We start from the raw sequence: 18271 nt of genomic DNA, 5'->3' as shown, positions 1-18271 counted from the left end.
ACCTAGACTCACGGCTCAATGTCTGACCACATTCCTGGAGGGCAGTGTCAACCCTCCCTCACTTCCTCCCAGACACCGCGTTCCCCAGCCTCAAGGTCCCAGGACCAGGTGGCAAGGGAAGGGAGTAAACTCCATGTCAGCAGGAAAATGGGTCAGTATTACCACACCGCCAAAGGTGGCTTTGAAGTTAGCTTGAAGCAAACTCAGAGTTTCTGTGGACTTGGGGCAGTAGTAGGGCCAGGCCATTTTAACCCTTCTTTTCTTTTTAATCTCTGTCAACATATTTATCAGTCTGTCACCTGTCATGTGGCACTGGGCTAGGAGCTGCCCAGAGTTAGGAACTGCCTTTTCTAGACACACAGATGATGATTCCCCATCACTGCTGCCCTGAATGGGTCATGTTATTGATGTCTGTGCCTGTCTAAGTGAAAGCTGGGGCTACCAGAGCTGATAGACCGGATTTATGGGCACAGCCCCTGGGTTCAGATTCATGTTCCAGTTCATGCTAGCTGTGATGCCGTGCATGAGTTACTTTACCTCTCTGGGCCTCAGTTTCCTCATCTGTAAAATAGGTTGTGATAAAGATAAAGTTCATGCATGATTTGGTAAAGAAAAAAAAAAAAAAGAAAGAAGAAAAGAAGCCATGACACCAGGGCTGACTCATAGGGAACACTAAGAAATGTTAGCGATGATGATGATGGAGGACAGCCACCAAGTCTCATTAGCCCTGTTCACCCAGCACCCTGCACGGTGCCCGGCACAGAGCTGTAGGGTTGGGGGGAGCCACACTTATATTATTAAGTAAAATATCTGACTGGCTTTGCTCAGTGTGCTACTTAGTCTGATCTAGTCTGTACCACAAAAAGAAATACATTTTACATTTTAAAGTTTTTAAAACTTTTTGTTGAAGTTCAACATGACTGAAAAATGCAGTTTATACGTATGTAGCCCAATGGATTTTCACCCACTAAGCATACCTGTGTAGCAAGTATCCAGTTCAAGAAATAGCATATTCTTTTTTTAAAAAATTTTTTAGTGTTTATTTATTTTTGAGAGAGACAGAGAGAGAGCATGAGAGGCAGAGGGGCAGAGAGAGAGACACACACAGAATCCGAAGCAGGATCCAGGCTCTGAGCTGTCAGCACAGAGCCCGACGTGGGGCTCGAACTCATGGAGTGGAAGATCATGACCTGAGCCGAAGTCAGCGGCTTAACCAACTGAGCCACCCAGATGCCCCAAGAAACAGAATATTCTAAAGCCCCTGCCTCCCAACTGTCTCTGGGCTAAGAAGCCCCCATGCCTCCTTCTGGCTACTCCCCTTCCATAATCCTGACTTCCAATGCAGTTGATTAGTTTTGCCTGTTCTTCTTTTTTTTAATGTTTATTTTTGAGAAAGACAGAGAGTATGAGCAGGGGAGGGGCAGAGAGAGAGGGAGACACAGAATCCGAAGCAGGCTGCAGTCTCTGAGCTGTCAGCACAGAGCCCGACGCGGGGCTCGAACGCACAAACCATGAGATCATGACCTGAGCTGAAGTCGGACGCTCAACCGACTGAGCCTCCCAGGCGCCCCTTGTTTTGCCTGTTCTTGAACGTCCTATAAATGCAATCATACGGTGTGTACTCATTGGGGTCTGGCTCTTTTTGCTCAGCGCAGTGTTGTTGTGTAGACCACTCATTGTCACTGTCGTGTAGCATTCCGTTATGTGACCGTCACACACTTGATGCATCCACCCTTCTGTTGATGGGCATATATGGCTGGTTGCCAAGTTTGAGGCGATTAGCGGACAGTGTCACTGTGAGCATTTGTGCACTTGTCCTTGGGTCAACCCATGAGTGCATTCCCGTTGGTACGTCCGGGGAGTGGAGATGCTGGATCCCAGGGAATGCGTGTGGTCAGCTTCAGGAGGTACCGTCAGTTTTACGAAGTGGTTGTGCCATGTTTTCCATGTTCTGTAAAGAGGAAGAAGCAGTTCCAACTTGGTAAGGCCGGGGCCTGAGGCCCAGTCATTTACTGGGGTTCCTGAGGTGTTCATTTTATCCGTGCCCTTTATGTCCGAGAGCTCACGTGTTCCAGAAAGTCTGCTGCAGGCAGGTGCGTCCTGTATACGAGGCACTGTGCTGGGTTTTTTCACTCATTCTACTTCCTGCAATAGTCCCATGAGATGAGATGAGTGCTGTTACCCTCTCTTATAGATGAGGAAACTGAGGCTCGGAGGGGTGGAGTGGCTTGTCTAAGATCACACAGGAAGAAATTTTCAGAGCCAGGATATAAGACACATGTTCTTGGACTTAAGGTTCCTACGTTTTGGGATCTGATGGTGAATAGTTTGGGCTTCAGTGTGAACACTGGACAGAGACATGGGCACCGATGCAGGGCCTGTCACCCTTGAGCCTGGGCCAGTTGCAGGGTGGTGGCTGTGAGGAGACACTCTGTAACAAAGGAGCAGAAAGAAGCCAACTCAATGACCTTGAGAAGCCAAATTGTTTTCCTGCCCAGGGGCTGTTGGAAAAGGTCATAAATTTCCTGGAAGGCAAGGACGACCATGTAATTTACTGTCTAAACCAGGGCCTGTTCAAGAGTGAAAGGGTCACTGGAGGGGACACTGGGGAGGCAGGCATCCATTGGCACTGTCTGGGTAAATGTCCCGGGTCAACTGGGACATAGGATCACCCTCTGGGAACCTGAGTGGGCATTGCTCTCCTGATCAGTGGGGCCTACAGGTTCTCTTTAACTCTTTCAGAACACTGTGTGTCTGGAGATTGCCCCCATGCGATGTGCTTCTAGTCTCCTCTGTTGATGCTAAAACAGCGCCTGGCTTTCTTCCCTTCTGCATACCATTCCTTGCTCAGACTAGGCTCTGACAAGGTGAATTTTTTCACAGATCTAGTTACTGCTGAGATGCATGTGGTAACAGACTAGAAACTCCCAGAAGGCTAAGGCTGTGCTTTAGTCACTGCGGTATTTGTGGCACCTAGCTGGGTGACGGGCACAGAGTTAGCACCCAGGGAATACTTATATCATTACTCCATGTGCTCATTCATTCTTTCATTCATTCACAGTTCATGGAACATCTTTTTAAAAAAATCTTTGTTTATTTTGAGAGTGGGGAGGGGCAGAGGGAGAGAGAGAGACACAGAGAGAGAGAGAGAGAGAGAGAGAGAGAATCCCAAGGCTCAGCATGGAGCCTGATGTGGGGCGGGATCTCACGACTGTGAGATCATGACCTGAGCCGAAATCCAGAGTCCGATGCTTAACCGACGGAGCCACCCAGGTGCCCTCTTCCCTCTTTTTTTTTGATCTGACCCCTAGTCCACTGAAGTTAGTTGTGTGTACGGATGTGCATACAGGCAAAGAAGAAAAATAAAAGATACCAACTTAATGAGTAGCAAAAGATGTTGTGTTGTGGGGAGTCTAGGTTTGAATGTCTAATCTATTCTGATAGCATCCACTAATTAGCAGAACTTCCTTAGAGAAGGGATTTAGCAATTTGGCCTTTCTGAGCCTGGGGTTTTCATCATGTGTGAAATGAAAATGCCAGTAATACCTGTGGCACAGGAGTGAAGGGGGTCTGTGGCATAGGGGATACGAGAAGTACAAAGCGCCTGGTGACTCATAGTTATCAGTGGTGGCGGTGGCTCAACAATCATCTGAGAAGCGCTGGTGTAAGTCACCGCGTGCTGAGGGGGTGCTGTGAGCAAGGTTCGCTCGCCGCCGGGGCCTCCGTCTTTTCAAGTGAGGCAGACGGTGCGTGTATGGCAAGCCCATGTGACCTGGAGCTTTCGTTAATAAACAAGGATGGGATCAGCAAATTCTTCAAGGCCTTGGGGATTTGATGTGGGTGTCAGAGATAAGGACGCAAAGGGTAATTAATTTCTCATGAAGTGCACAGCTGCATTTTCACCAAGAACAACAGTGAGAAGCACTGACGCGCTTATGTACGTCTAGCCAGGAGTGGCTTTGGTGTAGCCTAGTGGCTCCTAGTGTAGATTCTGGGGTCAAATTGCTAGCGTCCAAATTTAAATTCCACCACTTCCAGAACTATATCCTCCCTGAGACTCAGCTTCCTCAAAACTGAGTAAAACGGGGACAGTCATAGTATTTACCCCAAAGAAGGACAAAATTAGTACTCGTAAGGTACTTAGAATAGTTCCTGGAACACGGTGTGTACTCTGCCCCTCTTTATTATTGCTGTTTGCCAGATAATTTGCTTTCCATGGGAATACTAGGCACAGTGTGGTACCAATGCAGTCACAGAGGAGGCGGGATTGTTTTGAGGTGGGGGACGTCAGGGAAGGCTTCATGGAGAAGAAGCATCCCAAGGTATTTTCTAGAGTTCTGTGCTCTGAGCAAGAGGGCTTATTTCCATGTTTACTCTGGTCTTCGGGCTTGGAAAAGATTTAGTGTGGAAGAAACGCTTTCCCTTAAGAAACATAATCAAATGCCTTCTGAAACTTTGAAGTTGAATAAGATACAGTCCCTGCCCTCCTGCATTTCCAAACTACTTCATCCGTCCTTGTGCCAGGGACAGGAGGTATTAAGAGGAGTCCTCAACGTACTAACAGTGTTGTCAAGGAAAGATCCAGAAGTGAAGAGTACTATTCCATGACATCAATGCTATGAGAGGGAGGTGTTCAAAGTGGATTAACTCAGATTCCATTTAAGAGTGTTTGGGAATGTCAGGAAGTTGTGAAATCTCCTTCCAGGCCTCTGTTATTAGAGGAGTGATTTGATCTGTTGGGATGGTAAGTACATGGTACTTCCTGCAGCAGAAAGATGGACCGATGGTTCCTCTGGTTCCTTCAGTTCGTTTGTGGTGTCCACCTGGTGTGCCTCTTAGGGGCGAAGGGCACCGTGAAAGCATGCTAAACTTTTCCTGGACAACGTTGACAAGGTCTAAAAAGATGTGTTCTCCAACTTGCCCAGGGATTTCTGGAGTTCTGCTTCATGTGCTTTATCTCTGAAGTTAGGGCTCATTTGAAAAATCCCGGCCTCAAAGCCAGTATGCAAAAGGCAGTCTTCCCTCTGCCTACATCCACAGCTCCTCCTGCCTCTCCCGAGATTTCCAATGAGGAAGTGATGAACTTCAACTTGTTCAAACTTTTATAAATTAAAAGAAAATCTTCTTTGGTTTTTCAAAGCATGCAAGTGTAGTTCTAACAGTACAGTGATGCTATAGAATAATGAGCATAGGAAAAGATGTTCAACCTTGCCGGGAATCAAAGGCCTACCATATACTGAAATCACAGGGAGACATCATTTCACACTTACCAGATCCCCCCCTCCTCCAAATTACACTCTTCGTGTTGGATGTAGAACCAGAGATAACACCCATTCACTAATGGTGGGGGTTACGTTGTTGTGTATACTTTGGAGAGCAATTAGGTACTGTCTAGTAAAATTAAAGATGTACTTGCCCTATGACCCAGAAGTTTCATTCTTAGGTAAATCTAGAGGAAGTCTAATACCTATGAAAAGGAGCTGTGTTCGGGAATATTCTCTACAGCATGGGTTTTTTTTTTTTTAAGTTCTTAGTTTATTAATCCTCTCATGAAAAATCTGCACAATCACAGATAGTTCCTGCAGCCTCTTTACTCCTTCTGTTGTCCAATCTCCAGCTCACTTCTTTTTGCCAGCACCAACATTAGCTTTTGCGGTTCCCCTGACTTTCTTCATTCAGTTCTTGCATTCCTTTCACTTTTTTCTTGACGTCTTTTTCTTCTCAGACAGGCCATGTCTTGCAAGTCTATGTTTGGGTTCATTTTTCTTTGCATCATCCAAGGAATCATAAATCATGCCAAAGCCAGTTGTCTTGCCACCTCCAAAATGGGTTCTGAATCCAGATACAAAGATGACATCTGGTGTGGTCTTGTGCATTTTGGCTAGTTTTCCCCGAATTTCTGTCTTAGGTACTGTTGCCTTTCCGGGGTGAAGAACATCGATGACCATCTGTTTCCGCTGAAGTAGTCGGTTGGTCATGAACTTCCTGGTCTGGATAGTTACTGTGTCATTCATGATGGCGGTCGAGCTTTAGGCAGCCAGGGAGGAAGAGAACACAGCATGGTTTTTAAGAGTTAGAAAGCAACCCAAACTTCTGTCAACCAACTCTTTAGAGTTTGATATGTACATGTAATGGAATACTATGCATTACAGTGAGAAGATGAACGGATGTGCTAGTGACATATAATATTGAGTGGAAGTAATGTTGAATGCAAAGGCAAACTACGGAAGGATGTCATTCATATTGAATTTAATATCATACAAAATAATCTTTTACTTACAAATATTTACATGTATAATTAGGTATAAAAACATGTTTGGTGGGGTGCCTGGGTGGCTCAGTAGGTTAAATGTCCCACTCTTGATTTCCACTTTGATCATGATCTCATGGTTTCTGGGATTGAGACCCGTGTTGGGCTCTGTGCTGACAGCGTAGAGCCTGCTTGGGATATTCTCATTCTCTCTCTCTCTCTCTCTCTCTCTCTGCCCCTGCCCCACTCATGCTCTCTCTTACTCTCAAAATAAATAAATAAACATTAAAAAAAACCCACATGTTTGGAATAACCAGTAAATTCAGAAAAGTGGCTCCCTCCAGGGAAGTCAGACAGGAAGACCAGGGAGGGGTAAGAAGGGGCTCCATTTTTATGTGGAATATTTTCTCTCTTATACTGATAATGGCTACACGAATGTTTATTACTATCTATATCTTTAGATAGCTAAAATATTTTTTAATTAAAAGGGTTAATTTTTTAAAATGGGCACAGACTCCTACCCTGTCTCCTCTGCCTGTTGGCAAATAGACACGTTGAAGAGAGAATAGGAGGGTGCTTCCTGTTTGCTCCAGGTTCTTCTGGGAAATTTTACGTAGACGTGATCATCTTCAAAGGGGCTGTTCTCCGGACATCTACCCTGGGCCCTGTGGTAATCCCTGGTTTTGAGTTACAGATCATGACCTATTTTTTTTTTTCTGATATGTGGCTTTGTTGGGATCATATTTTGATATATTAGTAAAATGCAAAATGGGGTCATGCTAAAAGAAACCAAACATCAACTCTCTGGCTGATTTTCCATATAGAAAATCGCTAGAGCCTTCTCTCATCCCACCCCTTCCTCGAGAGTTCCTGGGATTTCTTACATGTGCTGGCAAGTGGCCACAACTGTCATCCTGACATCCTTGTGATAAGGACATGGGACCAACAGTCTCTAGTATTTCTCATTGCCCCAGGGTGAAAGGATCTGTCTCTCCCATCATAGCTGCCTGGTTTCGGTGAAATTTGCCATCCCTCTGATTTTGGTTAAATACAGCCACTGCTCTGTTCCTCTTGCAAACATCCTTCCCCAAAGTGGGAAAGTGCCCACCGCCAGGAATTGCCTCCCTTTCTTTTACTGGACAATGAAGCCACACTGGCCTCTTCTCTGGGTGCTTATTGAAACCCAGTTGATTCAGCTCTTTTATGTGCCTTGCTCTTTGTTCCAGCCCCCTCTCCCTTGGAATCTGGTCCGAGCCCAATCCAAGTGACACAGACTGTGCTGGCCTTGAGTGCCCTGTCCCGTATTGTGCAGCCCTCTGTCCTTGCCCAGGTTCATGAACCTCGGTGCTCAGTTCTGCAACAGTGAGCCCCTCATCTGGCTGCTGTGGTGCTTGCTATGGACCTAAGGCTGGGGATGGCTTTCTTCCCTGCCTCTTGTTTATTTATACATCGTATAATTCACCTTAATTAAAAGGAAGAAAATCACACAAAATTGGGACTCTTGGGAGCAAGTCCTGGGTAGATGGTGGCTCTGAGAATGTACATGGGAGTCTGTATCAGTCGGGCTCTGGGCAGGAAACAGTTGGCACTCCCAAATTGGTTTAATTGATATGAATGTAATGAGAGGACTATCTTCAGAGAGAGAAGGTCCTAGAGGAGATGATGAGACACCCAGGGATGAGCAACAGCAGGAAGATGTTAACAGTCCTGTGCCTGACGGGGCCAGGGGGAGAAATGTGTTATCAGAGCCCTGTGCCAGCTGAAGCTCAAGGGTTAGGGCCCCTTGACAGTTGTGGCCCTAGAGGAGCACCACCACTGACAGCAGAAAGGGAATACTGGGATAAGCACCCAAGGTCTCCCTCCTTCCACCCTCCAGTCCCCTGCAGTTGCTGTCCGCGGGTCAAATCCCACTGAGCACTGAAGCCCAGGAATCTGGGTGATGCATTCTGGAGAGGTTGGCCCCCTGGGCAGGAGCATGGCAGAGAAGGACAGGGAGTGGAGGTCAAGGGGAAAACCGAGAAGAGACAGAGCTTTGGATGTGTCGTGGGCATTCTTGTGTAACTAGACAGACCAGGAATGATGGGGAGTCCCCTGTGATCCAAGTTTTGGGGCAGTTTGGGCTGTTTTTGGACTGGTCGACTCCAGGAGGCTTATGTGGGTAAGCCAGGAAAGGGGTCTGGGAGGAAAGGAACTGATATTTGTGGTTATGGATCAGGTATTTTATTCTGTGCTGTAAAAAGGATGATGTTTTGAATGAGGCTTGAGGATTGGCTATTTATCATGTTCCAAATACTTTCCAGTCCAGAGAATGGAAGATGTGATTGAGCTTGGTGGTCTCAGGTGGCAGGCTGGGGACTTGAGACCTGGTGTGAACCCAATCCATACGACACACGATACTGGTCTTAAGCACCCTGACGGATACGCATGTGGAACCGAGGATGCACTTAGCTGGAGCTAACCATCCCAGAGTTTGCCTCTTGGTTCCGCCTCCACCTGCGCCATTCATTACCCTCACCCTCAGGCTCACTTGAGTACATCTTACCTCCCATGAAGTCCGTGATAAATGTCAGAGAGGCAGCTTTGACTGGGTGGCCCAGCATGGTGGAGACATGGTCTCAAAATTCTGTGGCAAAGTACAGAGAAAGGAGAAAAGAACATATCCGAGCCCATGGGGGTACAGGGCCTGCCCTTGAGAATTCCCAGTCCGGTCTGTCAATCAGGATGTATGCACCCAAGTCACAGGGACACCTGCAGAAGTATCATGCAGAAGTTCGCAGTATATAAACAAAATGTGTACTTGGCAGAGGAAGGTGGAGGAACTGGAGTCATTGAAGTTGGTGGGCTTTGGGGGTCGAGAGTCTCTGTTCTGTCGGGTAGTAGCTGAGTGACTCCAGATAAACATTTGATATCTCTTGAGAGGCTTTAGGTTTTTCATCTGCAAAGTAGGCAAACTAAAGGTGTTTTTCTCAGTAGGCAATTGTGACGGTTGCATGGGAGCATCCATGTGAAATACGGTGCCTGGTGTGTAATGCTCAATAAATGCTGGCTGTCTCAACATCATTTATTATTATTATTATTATTATTATTATTATTATTATTATTATTCCTGGAGGCAAGTGCTAATCCCTGCTTGGAAAGAGGAATGAGTACTCAAAATTCTAAAAGACTTGTCCTCTCCTTGAGTCTTTTAGTTTATCTATTTCATTGCCCTTTTCCAACCAACTCCACAGGCCTCAATTCTTTGATGAGCACTTATGTCCCATGGAGGGTGAACGCCAAGGCCACTGTGGGGCTGACCATCTACTTGGTCCCCTCCAGGTGGGGAATCATGAAATGTTCAGAAGGAAGGAAATCAGAAGAAGTCATGCAGTCGAGCATTTCCCAAATTGCATTTGACAAAACACCAGATTCTCACACAGTGGCCCTAGGGAGAGAAGTTCTGTGATTCAAGAAATGCAAGCAGTGTTCCTGCATTGTCCCTGCCCTCGCCCACACAGGACCATGCATTCAGAGAAGCAGTGCAGCCAGAAGACAGGTTTCCCATTGTTTAAACTAGTAGTCTCTCAATTTATTTATCTGGAGAAGACTTTTTCCCTGGGATACCCCATAGAACCGGTGTTTTGAAGCATGTATCAGTTAGAATTTGTGTTCAACTACATGGGATAGAAAGCTGACTTAAGTGACTCCATCACTTATTTTTTTTTATACGAGTCCAGCATAGTCCAGAGTTGGCAGAGTGACACCACAGTGTCATCACAGACCCAGGCTCCCTCTATCTCTCTACATCAGCCTTCTTTCGAATGAGACTTTTGTCTTTGTGCTCGTTGCCTCATGGTTATGAGATGGCTGCCTTGCTTCTAGCTTCACATCTGCATTCCAGGCAGGAAGAAAGAGAAAGACAAAGTACAAAAAGTGCATGCGAGCGAATGCCAAGCTCTCTTTAACAAGCTTTTCTGAAAGCTCCCTCCAGAAACTGGCCAAAACTCTGTGAAGTAGTGACCTCAAGCTGCAATGGAGTCTGGGGGGAGCTGAACAATTTTTAATTGGGAATGCTGCTGCCTCAAAAAAAAGCAGGGACCTACTAGTATGGGAGAAGGCGAGAAGAGGTATTAGGTGGGAAGTTCACATTGTGTGCTGCATTGGTCACACCTTTGCTCTCTCTTCCGTAGGATGATTCTTAAAAGCATCCCAAGCAAAAGAAAATAAAACCAGCCAACCACATCAACCTTTGCAATCAATAGAAAATATGACTTCTAAGCAGCAAGGCCCTTGGGCTCACAGACCCTATATAGAAGATGCTGTTGGTGTCCTTCACAGGTCCCCCAGCTGCTGTGGGAGCTCAGCTAATGGCTTGCACCTATGTGGGTTGCCCTTGACTTACTGAACCCCTTTGTGCAGTGGTTCCTACACGAGGAGTTACACCCTGCTTGCCCTGCGCTTCCCCCGAATTCTGTGGCCAATGACTACCAGGGAGAAAGGTACAAAAACCCCATGCCCTCGCCCCCAGGTTGGGGGGGGTCAATGTGGCAGTGGGGTTCCCCTGCAGAGCTCCCCATAGGACAGAGATGAAGCTAGATCTCTCCAAAAACCACATTCGTGCCAGGTCATTCCTCTGCCCTCTTCTCTTTTCCTCCTTCCATTCCTGGTTTCTCCTAAGACCACAGCTTCAATATATGACATACATTACAAGTCTGTCTCAGGCCCTGCTTTTAGGAAACCCTACGCAAGGTGTCCTGGGTCAAGCAGGGTGCTCTTTACTTCCTTCTAAGCAATTCTACCTAACACCCTTTCCCTCAGTCCTGTTTGTGGCTTTGACTTGGTCTTGGGGTTGTGGGGACAGCTCCATGTTCTACTCTGGTGTTGGCTGTTGGATAACTTCCTTCCAAGCCCTGTCGGATATATTTGGGGAGGCCTCAGTGCAAGACACTTAGCAAGGGGGAGTCTAATACTGCATCTTCCCAAGACAGATCGTCTTAGAAACATTGATTTGTGTTCTTGAGCCCATGAACTGTTGGAAGGGACTTGTGTGTGTGTGTGTGTGTGTGTGTGTGTGTGTGTGTGTGTGTGATTTTCCATCTTGTGGCAATGGCAGCCGGGTATTTATAGCTGGATCTACGGGCCATTCTCACGTGGCTAAAGAAAATTAAAACCTCATGTGGATTTTGTTTTGTTTTCCCCCTCTGCCTTTGCCATTGCAGACTCTCCAGTTCTTAAACCCTTGTTGTTGTAACTAGAGCCGCACTGAGCATCGCTCTGATGGTGAGGTTATGTAAATTTACTGTTTCAGGCAAAAATGCCTGTTCTCCAGTCAGTTAGGCCACAGGGTCCGAGGGGGGTTCTTTTGGGGAGAACTTGTGGGGACACTAAATGGCAGCCCTACCCATCACCGCTCTCTCTAGAAAGTCTCCCCAGATTAACCCTGTGGAATGTGGATTCCTTAGATCACCTCATGATCCCTCTGCATATATGAGTTCCTTTGAAAGAAAATTATTTTCTTTCCCCCTTGTTTTTCTGTATTCTTAAGTCTTTTATGTCTGTGTTTTGCCTTCTCAGTTAGACCGAGAACACCCTGGGGGCCTGGTCTGTTTGCCCAGGTTACTGGAGCTCTTGGCAGGGGGTGTGTGGGGAGGTGAGGGTAGGGGGGCAGGAACCCAGGCCACTGTGTTCTTCAGGACGCCTTAAGAACTCATGGAGTTCTCTAGACAGCAAGGTTGGGGTGGTTTGCCCAGTCTTTACTGAGGGGCCAGCGTGCTTCCTGACCGCTTCAAGTTGAGGAGACAAGGGTCGCAGGCCTCCTGTGGACCCTCTACCATTTCATTCTGGTGATCTAGAACACACACATTCACACAGCTAGGGTGTGGAGTAGGGTGGCATGGCCCAAACCTGGCACAACACATGAAGACTCCTGAGGAGCGTGTGAAGGAAGGAACTTAAGTTTAGCTGCCATTATTCCAGGGAGCTATGCCTTCTCACTGCCTGGCCATCCCCAGGGCAGCCAGCCCACTACACAAAGAGCTTTATGAACGTCTACTCTTTAAACTCATAAAATGATACCTACCATTTACTGAAGGCCCACTGTATGGGCCAGGCACTGGGCTCAGCACTTGCACACTTCAGCACAACCCTGTCTCACGGTAGACCTGCAAAGTGGCTGTTACCACATTTTACGGAAGAGAAAAACCAAGGTTCTGAGAGTTTAGGCGCCTTGCCTGAAGTCACATAGCTAGTCAAAAGCACAGAGGGTATTCCAAATAAGGTGTGCCTGAACCTAAGACCCAGGCTGTCTGTACTGCATCCCGATAGGTCGCAACCACCCCCCTCTGTGATGAACTGAGCAACCAACTACCTGACTTCCATTGTGGTATAGCTCATTGAGTTATAGAAATACTGTTCTGTGTCCCGCACGGCCAGCTTGTCTGTGTCAGCCTTCTAGTCACAGAATAGGAGGTGACTTCTGATTTGGGTGTCAGTGGGTAGCTTCGGGAGTGGCTGCAGTGTGGATACTGTGGTCCTATATCTCAGTCCCGCGTCCTCCTCTCAGCTGCAAACACACCCACACCCTCTTTCCCTGCCTCACTCCTTCTCCCCATGCCTGTGAGTTCTAGAGGGTTTCCAAACCTAGGGTAGAGCCAGCAATTCATTAGTCTTTGTCCGGATTCCAAGAATCCCAAATATACAAGAATTCCTCATTGAGAAGTCCAGCATTCTTGGGGAAAGTGTGTGTCACCAAGAGAGAGCAAGGCTCCTCACATTGAGAAATGGGATCCTAGTCCAGTCCGGGGAAGTAAGTTTGGGTTTCAGAGCCAGATGGAAGCTGATTGGCTGTGACACCCCCCTCCCAGCTCCCTACCTCCGCCCCCCACAAGCCACAACTGAGGGAATTGCCTTCCTGGTTCATCTGAGGGCACTAACCGGATGACATGTTCCTCCAGATACAGAAGGAACGCAGAGGCAGATGGGGGTGTGTGAGTATGTGAATGTGTGTGTGCACACAAGTGTGTGTGCGTGCACGTGTATATCCAGTTCTCCTCACCTGCAGGTTTCTTCCTGTGTTGTTCCTCATGGGATAAACCACTTGCTTCATGAAGAACCTTCTAGTGAGCTTGTTGGGGCTGGGAGTGGATCCCAGGACAGGGAATGGCAGGCAGTAAGCCCACTACTCTTCCACGGGAGGAAACATCTCCTTCCACTTTGGGAAAGCTCCATTGACCAGAGGTTCTTGGGCCACTGCGTAGGAAATCTGGTCAAGAATATTGAGCAAGAACCCTCTCAAGTGCAAATTGACAGGCTAGAAATAGAAGATGAGAGCCAAGAGGCAGCATGTGAGCAGAGGGGACAGAATAGCTGTGGAGTGAGTTATAATTAAGAAAAATTTTGGAAGGATATGAAGGTAAAAAACAAAGCAACTTTCCCTCTTTGATTATAAAAGCAATGCAAGTTCATTACAGAAAATGTAGAAAATACGTAAAGCAGGAAAACAAAAATAAAATTAGCCTCTAAATCCATCACTAGAAGGCTGAAAACCTCCTGGAAATGTCTGCCCCTCCACCCTTGTCCCCCAGTTTCCCACCTTGTCACAAACCACACTTGGGGAACTTGCCTTCTAGTTGAGTTAGCATGTTGGTAATTCACGTGTCAGTCTTTCCTCTCTGCGTACAGCTTCAAAGCAAAGTTGAGTCCATATTGTGTGTGCGGACGTTAGGCAGTTTGGTATTTTTATTTTGTCCCCTTTCCTTAGTGTTACCAACTTTGTAAATGAAAGAAGTGTTGAGCGAGACGTTAGACACGGTTTGATAGCAAGCTCAGAAGACGGGGAAGGGCCCTGAAACACCAGATGGTGCTCACTGGGATGGGAGATCTTTTAAACAACGGACGGTGAGGGGGCTCCGAAGTTCAACCTCCCAGCTCCTGCAGGAGCAATGAGCAGCCCAGAGCACGTCTACCTTTGACTGTGGCTGGATTCCCTGGCCACTGATAGAGCTCTAATTGAGGTTTGGTGTAGAGCAAACACTGTAACAAGCATGTTACATACAATCGGTGTTTGCGACTCTGAATTTTAGGTTATTAGTTGCTCTGTTTTACAGATTTGGAAACTAAGGCTTAGAATGGTTAAGAACCTTAAGGAGTGTCCATACCACACAGCCTTACAGCTAGAATTTGAACTTGTTCATCTTTCTTCTAACCCCTGTTCTGCACGGCTTCCCATTCCATGAAAGAGGGTGTCTGCTGGTTACAATTTGCTGCTCAGACTTAATGGATGGACTCACCAAACAACAAAGGGGGCACCCTCCCAGCAGTTATGGGGAACACAGGTAATTGAAATTGATCGAGTTTCCCCTAGGGAGGGACTTCAGATGCTTGAGCCCTGCTTTCTGGAGTGCTTATCAAATCAATAATCCTACTGTTCCTTCTTCTCTCCTCTTGGCTCTTCCTCCAGGAAGTCTTACAGGTTGAAATCTACTTGACACTCACTCTTCCCTTCCCGCCATTCTCTTCAGTAGTAGCCTTCTCCAATTCACAGCTATATTGTGACCAGGCGCCGCGTTGTCTTTGAGATGCAGCCTCAATTAGCCAAATCCAGCCTCCGCAAGTGGAGGAAGCCCCATATCCTTCCAAGGGAACAGAGGTTCTCAAGGAGGGGTTCTTGGGCCAGCAGAATCAGCATCACCTGGAACTTGTTAGGAATGCAAATCCTTGGGCCAGGTAAATCAAACGCTGGGAGGTGTAGCACAGCTGTTGGTGTTTTACCAAGATTGCCAGATGATCCTGGCCACACTCAAGTCTGAGAACCGCTGGTCTAGAGATTCCAAAGTGAGAGGTCGAGGCTCATACATTTCCTGTCACTTCCAGTTCGGAGTCCCTATTCCCATCTAATTAGTTACGATTATTAGCTACTGCGGGTCACAAGCAGAGCACCCCAGAAGTGAAGAGCACGGAATCTGGAGCCAGACCACTTGCTTCTGAGTTCCGTCTCTACTGCTGTTTCGTGGTGCATCTCTGAGTGAGTGGCTTAAATTCCCTGCGCCTCAGACTTCTTACCCCTAATGTGGGGTAACAGCAGTGTCCCCCATTGGGCAGCTGTGGGCATCTGGTGAGACTGCATGTCACGTACTCCCAACACTGCCTGGCACATAGTAGGCCTGAAGCAGATGTTAACTAGACCAACGGCATTCACACCACAACACAAACAATATGAAATTGAAGATTGGACAGCCCTTGTTCTGAAAGAGGTTGATTGCTTGGCCAGAAGTCCTGCTGTTTGACCTTCCTTCTCTCTTCCCTCTTGGTGCTCACAGCAACTCACCCTGTCTGTGATGCTGACTAGTTCAGCTGTCTTTATTCTCCAGCCTCACCCCTAATCTTTGCTCCTTATCTCACTTTGCAGATGTCAGGACAACTTCTAAATAATGGAGCTGCTACTCCAGGAGAGTAGCAGAGGAGGGGAGAGATAGCGTGGAAGTTACTTCCCTACCAGTGTGCACTGTGCTACCTTTCAGATTGCTTCTGTGGTACAGTCAATTTTGGTTTATATATGTATATGAATGTAGATATGGATATGAATATGTATATGTATATCGTCTTTTCCCCACATTGGAGTATTTCACTCTGAAGCATTTCTTTCTCTCTTTGTTCAAAACCTTCACACCCTAATAACGAGGGACTTAGTCTGGGCCAGGGTTTGTCAACCTTCGTATTAGCCTGAGTAATTCTTTGTTGGGGGTGGGGGGCTGTCCTGGGCATTATAGGATATTGAGTAGCACACCTGGTCTCCACCCATTTGATGCCAGTAGTATTGCCTGGTCGTGACAACCAAAAAGCTCTCCGGACGTTGCCAAATGTCCCTGTAAACTGTCCCAGTGGAGAGCCACTGGAATAAGTTAAATTCTTCCTATACTAGTTTAAGTTTGTTATATCTTATTGTGTCCTAGAATTTATCTCTGTAGTGTATTTAAGGTTAGGAAACTGGGTTTATTCATTGAGAAGAAAGATGCAGGGTCCCAGGAGCCTCTAGGTCACCCTTGATTCCTAAGGAGAATCACCAGCACTCTGTAATGGCATTTCCTCAAAGGTTCCACACTTAACTCACCTGCATTGAGCCAAGGACATCCCCCTCCCTTCTAATACCTTCTCTAATGCACTTGACTCTCCCCGTACAGCAGGAAACCTCACAGGAACCAGGGGATGGCCTTTGGGTTTTGGCTTATAAATACTCATGGTCTCATTTTTCTTACTGAGAAAAGGTTTTTTTGTTTTTGTTTTTTTTTTTAATCGTGTTTAACATTCTTGTTGCTGTAGTGGAAACTTTTGTTCCTTGGAGAATTTCCCATTCCAGGCCCAGGGTCAGATTCCTCAGCGGAACTCTGAACATTTTCTAGGGAAGTTTCTTTCACCAGTGAGATTGTACCTTTGATGCGTTTATACAACTGTGTTTGGATTGTGTGGTAAGACGTCCCAGGATCCCAAGATAGACTAAAGGAAGCAGGGGAGGAGCCATGTGTTCTGGGACTCAGTGGCCAGCCAGGATCAAAATCCTTTTATGGTTCCATTACTTTTTGGGATTTCTTTCCTCACACACCAGAACCTCAGATCTAAGACAAACAGCCAGTGCTTCAGTCAGTATAAGTTAAATTATGCTGTGGTAACACATAGTTCCCAAGTTTCAGCGACTTAAAACAAGAGAGGTTTATTTGTTACTCATGCTACTGTTTGTTGTGGGTTAATGCAGACCTCTACTCATTATAGTCACTCGGGAACCCAGGCTGGCAGAACAGGCACCTCATTAAATGTTGATCACAGTGCCAACCAGAAAGGGGGTTGTGTCCTGCCAATTCAATGTTCTAGACCACTAATTACACTTCTATTAGGGTTCTCCCGAGACAGAACCAACAGGATATATGTATGTATGTATGTATGTATGTATTATCGATCTATCTATCATCTGTCTAGTTATCTATCTACCTACCTGCTTATCCATCTTCTATCTTTCTACTTATCTATCTGCCTGCCTGTCTACCTACCTACCTACTTATCTATCTATCTACCTACCTACCTACCCACCTACCTACGTATTTATCTATCTATCCATCTATCTACTTACCTATCTACTTTGTCTGTCTGTCTGTCTGTCTGTCTATCTACCTATCTATCTATCTATCCATCCATCCATCCATCCATCCATCCATCCATCCAATCTAACCTATTTACCTATCTATCCACCTATCTACTTATCATCTATCTTTCTACTTACCATCTGTCTATCCATCTGTCTACTTATCTATCTACTTATCTGTTCTATCTACTTACCTATCTACCTGTCTATCTATTCTATCTGCTTTATCTGTCTGTCTAGATTTGTTTTAAGGAATTAGCTCATTTGGTTGTGGGACTGGCAAGTCCAAAATCTGCAGGGCAGCCCTGCAGGCTGGAGACCCAAGGAAGAGTAGATGTTGCAGCTCAAGTTCAAAGTCAGTCTGGAGGCAGAATTTCCTCTTCCTTGGGGATGCAAGTCTTTTCTTTAAGGCTTTCAAATGATTAGATGCATCCCACCCACATGATGGTGGGTAATCTGCTTTACCCCAAGTCTACTAATTTAAATGTTTATGTCATCTAAAAAATACCTTCACAGTGAAATCAAGTTTGACCAAATATCTGATACCATGGTCTAACCAACTTGACACATAAAATTAACCATCACGATACTCAGCTTCTACTTGCAGCTCACGGGCCAAAATTAGACCTGTGGCTCCACTCAAGTACAAGTGGCCAGGAAGTACAATCTGTTTTGTGCCTGGAGTGAGGGGTGGGGACCAGTGGTATTTGACTGAGTACCAATAGCTGTCACAACTGTAAACAGTGTTACCTGCGGATGAAATAAAGCATCATTCGTGGTATCCCTACTTCAGTGCATTCTGCTAAGTCAATGCAGAAATAGTTTTAGACTTAGACCCAGATGCCCCCTTTGCTCATAAGGGAGGTTATGGAGATGGGTGGGTTAAGACATGGCCTGGTGTCCAGAGGTAC

General features: G+C 46.4%; 2 protein-coding genes across 5 annotated transcripts in view; one reads left to right on the top strand and one right to left on the bottom strand.

The window, feature by feature from the left end:
- The window catches only part of DAAM2 (dishevelled associated activator of morphogenesis 2), a 118432-nt gene that overhangs the window by 9324 nt on the left and 90837 nt on the right, over window positions 1-18271 (top strand). The gene's annotated exons all lie outside the window — the stretch shown is intronic.
- Window positions 5512-6052, bottom strand: LOC106972779 (40S ribosomal protein S24-like). Its single transcript, XM_053222850.1, has one exon. The coding sequence runs from the start codon at window positions 6012-6014 to the stop codon at window positions 5694-5696; it is 321 nt and encodes a 106-aa protein (XP_053078825.1). The 5' UTR covers window positions 6015-6052; the 3' UTR covers window positions 5512-5693.

This window comes from Acinonyx jubatus, chromosome B2, assembly GCF_027475565.1.
Source record: "Acinonyx jubatus isolate Ajub_Pintada_27869175 chromosome B2, VMU_Ajub_asm_v1.0, whole genome shotgun sequence".
In the NCBI taxonomy this organism is placed as follows: domain Eukaryota; kingdom Metazoa; phylum Chordata; class Mammalia; order Carnivora; family Felidae; genus Acinonyx; species Acinonyx jubatus.
Note: the sequence above shows the minus strand (reverse complement) of the source record. Positions and strands in the feature narration are given on the sequence as shown.